General features: G+C 41.8%; 1 protein-coding gene across 1 annotated transcript; it reads left to right on the top strand.

Moving 5' to 3' along the window:
• Positions 1–742: 742 nt before the first annotated feature.
• LOC121536446 (visual pigment-like receptor peropsin) lies at positions 743–3,527 on the top strand. The gene is made up of 5 exons (XM_041843711.2): positions 743–1,016; positions 1,224–1,324; positions 1,663–1,907; positions 2,143–2,302; positions 3,043–3,527. Exons 1-5 carry the CDS (start codon positions 799–801, stop codon positions 3,297–3,299), a joined length of 981 nt encoding a protein of 326 aa, XP_041699645.1. The 5' UTR covers positions 743–798; the 3' UTR covers positions 3,300–3,527.
• Positions 3,528–5,383: the final 1,856 nt, after the last annotated feature.

Raw genomic sequence — 5,383 nt, 5'->3', positions numbered from 1 at the left:
ATCAACTGGAAGCCAGTGGAGTGTGCGGAGGAGCGGGGTGACATGAGAATATTGTGGCCTTTCTCTTGCATTTCAAAGATGAAAAAAAAAAAAAGATAACGCATGTTTTTTTGTTTGTATTATCTTTTACCAAATCTAATGTGTTATATTCTCCTACATTAATTTCAAATTTCCACAAACTTCAAAGTGTTTCCTTTCAAATGGAATCAAGAATATGCATATCCTTGCTTCAGGTCCTGAGCTACAGGCAGTTAGATTTGGGTATGTCATTTTAGGCGAAAATTGGGTCAGATCCTTGAGAGGTTAACTCTCCATTGAAATCATGCTGTATAGGCTATAGGCTATAGGCAGATGTAATAAGCCATATTATTGTCTTGGGGAGATGCTAATTTGCCAATTAACTCAAACATGTAAGGTTTATAAGGAGAGGAAGGATTAGGGCCCAGATCCTTTGTAATTGGCTCCGTTGGGCCAAAGTCTTAGAAACAAACAGGGTTGAGTTCCAAATGGCACCTTATTCTATATAGAGTGCACTACGTTTGACCAGAGCCCCATAGGGAATAGGCTATCATTTGGGACGCAACCTTAGAAATAACAGGCTTCAGAAACAAGACAGGCTTCATTAAGGGCAACTTGAAATTCAAGGGTGGGGGCCTGGGTAAGAAAGAAAACATGTTATCCAATACAGTGCTACATAAGGTGTTGACAACAAAGTGGAAAGCTCACTCTGTGTGCTCGATTAATGCCTGGACAGGCTTTAAAAACCCTGTCCCTTTCCATCAGCCCCAGTCCACGGCCATGTACCTCAACCACACGTCCTCGTTCTACTGCGGAGTCAACACCTACCTGCAGCTATGTGCTTCATCCAAGGTCATCCTCTTGGTCCCCGGCTTCGGTCTCAACATCTTTATCCTGGCCTCGCTCATCTCCTGCCTGCTCAGCCGACGCAGGAAGATACGGAACAACGTGGCCGTCTTCATCCTAGGCAGCACCACCTGCAACCTGGTCAACCTCAGGTGAGTTTCCCCCTTGCTCTGTGAAGAACGTTAGCTGTGTTTAAACAGACAGCCCAATTATGGGCAAAATATCTGATCTGATTGATCAAAACACCAATTAGAGGCAAAAAAAGATCAGAATTGGGCTGCCTGTGTGAATGCAGCCTTTAAGCTACTGGAAAAGCGCTATATAAACCCAATCAATTATTACTATTTTTTATTTGTTAGCCTTTGGCCCCTGATTATCCACTGGAGGACCCATGGACGTTGGGCTCTGGGCGAGGGGCTCTGTGAGGTCATGGTCAGCGCCAAGCAACTGACTTCCTCAGGTATGCCTTAGATGTAATGTGTGTTATCATTTTTTTTTAAATGTATCACCACTTTGTACCTTTTTTGAGGAATTAATCCTCACTTTCACTTAAGTCACATTTTCATTTAGTCATGCGTTAATGTCAATGAGAGACAAAGTAAAAATGTGACTGGAAGTTAGGATATGCCCCTTAATATTATAATAATAATAATAATAATAATAATAATAATTATTATTATTATTATTATTATTATTATTATTATTTCTGTTGCTGTAGAATGCCAATGATTCTATATTTTGTTCTGTCTGTATTTTGTCATTTTTTGCAATAATTGAATAAAAACGTCTCCTCTTCAGCTTCCTACCACTACGTCTCCTTCATCTCCTTCTCAATCTACCTGACGGTGGTGTGTGACTGTGGTCGTCTGGTGAACAGTAGGGCGTTCCTGGCTCTGGAGCTGCTCTTCCCCCTCCTCCCTGTGGGGTTGAAGGAGCTGACCCAGTGGGTGCTGGGGACCAGGGTGGAACACCTGGACCCAGTCAACCACACATGCTTCTCCTATATCAATGATAGAGTCATAAGGGTTCTCATGCTGGTCAAGGTATTTATCAGTGTTGTTGTATTTGTGGTATTTATTGATGCTACCTGATGCTATGTTGTTGGTCTGGCATGTTTATTGCACCTTTTTATGGCTCCTGTTACATTATCTGTATATCTCTGCTGATGTTTGATTTGAAGTGTCCCCTCTAGGATTAATATCTATCTATCTATCTATCTATCTATCTATCTATCTATCTATCTACCTATCTATCTATCTATCTATCTATCTATCCAAGATCGCAGTGTTCCTGCCGTTGAACCTCTATTTCTATGCTCATGTGCTTCATACGATCTTCAGGAGCGCCACGGTGATGCACCGGAGCCAGACGGTCAATAAGAAACTGGCCAAGGTGTTTAGTGTCATATGTCTGATTACATTACTGGCACATCTTCCTGGTGAGTGACTAATAACGAACTATTCTCTTGTCTTCTCCTTGACCGAGACAAGTTTTTTTTGTGTGGAGATTTTATCATGTGCATTATGTGCTGCATTGTATTGTTAGTACTATCACTGGCCATATTGTCTGGTATTGGTTAGTACTATCACTGGCCATATTGTTTGGTATTGGTTAGTACTATCACTGGCCATATTGTCTGGTATTGGTTAGTACTATCACTGGCCATATTGTCTGGTATTGGTTAGTACTATCACTGGCCATATTGTCTGGTATTGGTTAGTACTATCACTGGCCATATTGTCTGGTATTGGTTAGTACTATCACTGCATTGGACATATTTTCTTGTTGAATACCTTTTTTAGCAGATACTGATATAAAACTTTATATTACATTCTGAGCATAGCACAAACTTCAAAACTGTTGTCCTCTTTTGTCTCCTCTATCTCCACCTCTCTCTCTCTCTCTCTCTCTCTCTCTCTCTCTCTCTCTCTCTCTCTCTCTCTCTCTCTCTCTCTCTCTCTCTCTCTCTCTCTCTCTCTCCTCTCTCTCTCTCTCTCTCTCTCTCTCTCTCTCTCTCTCTCTCTCTCTCTCTCTCTCTCTCTCTCTCTCTCTCTCTCTCTCTCTCTCTCTCTCTCTCTCTCTCTCTCTCTCTCTCTCTCTCTCTCTCTCTCTCTCTCTCTCTCTCTCTCTCTCTCCCCCTCTCTCTCTCCTTTCCTCCTCTCCTCTCTCCCTCTGTAGGTGGGATATTCACTCTGATGGAGGAACACACAGTGTGCCAGGAGATGGTGAAAGAGTTTCTACTGGACCTTCCTCTCCTCTCCAGCCCCATCATACTGCTGTGTATGAATAAAGAGCTGCAGACCCACTGTGTAACACTGCTGAAGTGTAAACCTGAGTGCTACGGTAGGAAAGACGAGACATGGCGTAAGACTGAAGAGCAACAAAAGAGTCTGACCGTTGGAGAAACCGTGGTAACCAGTGAGTCTTGTCTGTGAAGAATTGGTATAGTTTTTATCCAAATCTACTTCATGAAAAAAGAATATGAAGGAAAATAGTAGAAAACGAGTAGATTCCTATAATGAATAAATCCATGTGTTTTATTCACTGTTCTAAAAGTGTAAAGTTTGTAGAATGTTTGTAGATTATATTTGTTACTATTCTGCCCTTGAATTACGTTCCCGTGCAAAACTAGACAGATAGCTAACAACTGAGTCTTCAATAAAACTTCCAAGGCGTGACTTTTCTTGAACGAATGTATTGAAAACGTTTATGTTGTGAAACTGCAAATACAGAAAATAATATACTTTAGTATTCAATTCACATTGACATACTGTAGCTGTACATTATACATTTCAAGTTGAAGTTGCATAAATACAAAGCAAGTGCCAAGTTACCATGTATCTGGCATGACGACAAACCAAATAGATAATTACTCTATGAGTATCAACTAGCCAACTCCTTTCATTACTCTAATAATGTACAAACACCTCTGTACAATAACAAAGCATATTACACTAGAAACAGTAACAAACTATAGTATGTTTTACACTTCTTTTACATGACGCACGAGCAAACTAATACAGCTAACGGCATCCATGAAAGTCAATGCAATTTGCGTGAGTAAATGTAACCAATTAACATTGATAAGTAAGCAATTCTGTCAATAACAATATTATCATCACTTGTAATATGCTTGAATTGAACTTACAAACAAATATTTTCCGAGGCTGAAGCGTAACAATAAATAGTTGCACTGAAAGAACTGTACAGTAACGTTGTTTCTAGCTGCTTGTCGCGTGCATAATAACAACTTTACTTCCGGGTTTTCGTCCATAATTCTAAGTACCAGAAAGCTCCACTAGGGGGCGCTAAACAGCATGGAACACAATGAAAGTCACTCTTAATCACTATAATAAAATAAATCTGTTACCTTCTAACAAGATGGCAGCACACTCCCCCGCCTGGTATAATGAGATTGTGCCACTATGAAATAAAATATTTCTCCTCTAGGATGCTTCAGAAAGAAGAACAACAATCTCTGAGATTGGTCTCAGAAACACCTTAGCAATCCCTTGCTTGACAACCTTTAGTTCTACTTTCCTGACCTTTCCGTCAGTACTGGGAAAGGTTTTGACCACAAGTCCGACTGGCCAGTCATTTCTGTGCGTCTGACTGTCTTTCAATAAGACAACATCTCCCACTTTCACATTTGGCTTTTCTGCTGTCCATTTTCTGCGTCTCTGCAGTGTTGTCAGGTACTCCTGTCTCCACCTTTTCCAAAAAGTGTCAGCGAGACACTGGACTTGCTTCCACTGTTTTCCATGAAGATCGTTCATGTGGAAATATCCAGAAGGGGCTGAGGTAGCGTTGGTCTTTTGTGTCAGTAACATTGAGGGTGTAAGAATGGCAGGCATGTCAGGATCGGTTGACACTGACACTAGGGGTCTCGCATTGATTATTGCCATAACTTCAGACATAAGAGTGCTCAAGACCTCATGTGTGAGACGAGTGGAGCCCGTCTGAAACAGCATAGCATCAAGGATACGTCTGGCAACCCCAATGAGTCTCTCCCAAGAACCACCCATATGAGACGAGTGTGGGGGATTAAATATCCAAGTACATCCCTTGTCTGAGAGGTATTTAGTCAACTCTGAGTCATTTGTGTCGATTCCCAGTTCCCTGCAGGCACCTATAAAGTTTGTACCTCGATCAGAGCGTAGCACTTTTGCTGGACCACGGATAGAGAAAAACGCCTCAGCGCGTTGATGAAGCTGGATGTGGACATGGATTCGATGAGCTCAATATGGACTGCTCTAGTAGACATACATGTAAAGCGTACCGCCCAGCGCTTGGAGTCTGCACTACCACCTCTAGTGCGACGAGTTATGACATTCCATGGTCCAAACACATCAAGTCCAACACTGGTGAATGGTGGCTCTGATGTGAGTCTGTCTGCAGGTAAGTCCGCCATCTTTTGGTCAACTGACTTTCCTCTAACCTTACGGCAGGTGACACACTTGTGGATGATACCAGAGACCAGATGTTTGCTCCCAATAATCCAGAAGCCTGCTGCTCGAAT

Source organism: Coregonus clupeaformis, unplaced genomic scaffold (genome assembly GCF_020615455.1).
Source record: "Coregonus clupeaformis isolate EN_2021a unplaced genomic scaffold, ASM2061545v1 scaf0024, whole genome shotgun sequence".
Taxonomy (NCBI): Eukaryota; Metazoa; Chordata; class Actinopteri; order Salmoniformes; family Salmonidae; genus Coregonus; species Coregonus clupeaformis.
The sequence above is the reverse complement of the archived record's forward strand: the minus strand, read 5'-3'. Positions and strand labels throughout refer to the sequence as shown.

Coding starts and splice junctions, on each gene's coding strand:
- LOC121536446 (XM_041843711.2), top strand. CDS start 799: ATGTACCTCAACCACACGTCCTCGTTCTACTGCGGAGTCAACACCTAC. Junction 1,325..1,662: donor CAAGCAACTGACTTCCTCAG/GTATGCCTTAGA, acceptor TCTCCTCTTCAG/CTTCCTACCACTACGTCTCC. Junction 2,303..3,042: donor ATTACTGGCACATCTTCCTG/GTGAGTGACTAA, acceptor CTCCCTCTGTAG/GTGGGATATTCACTCTGATG.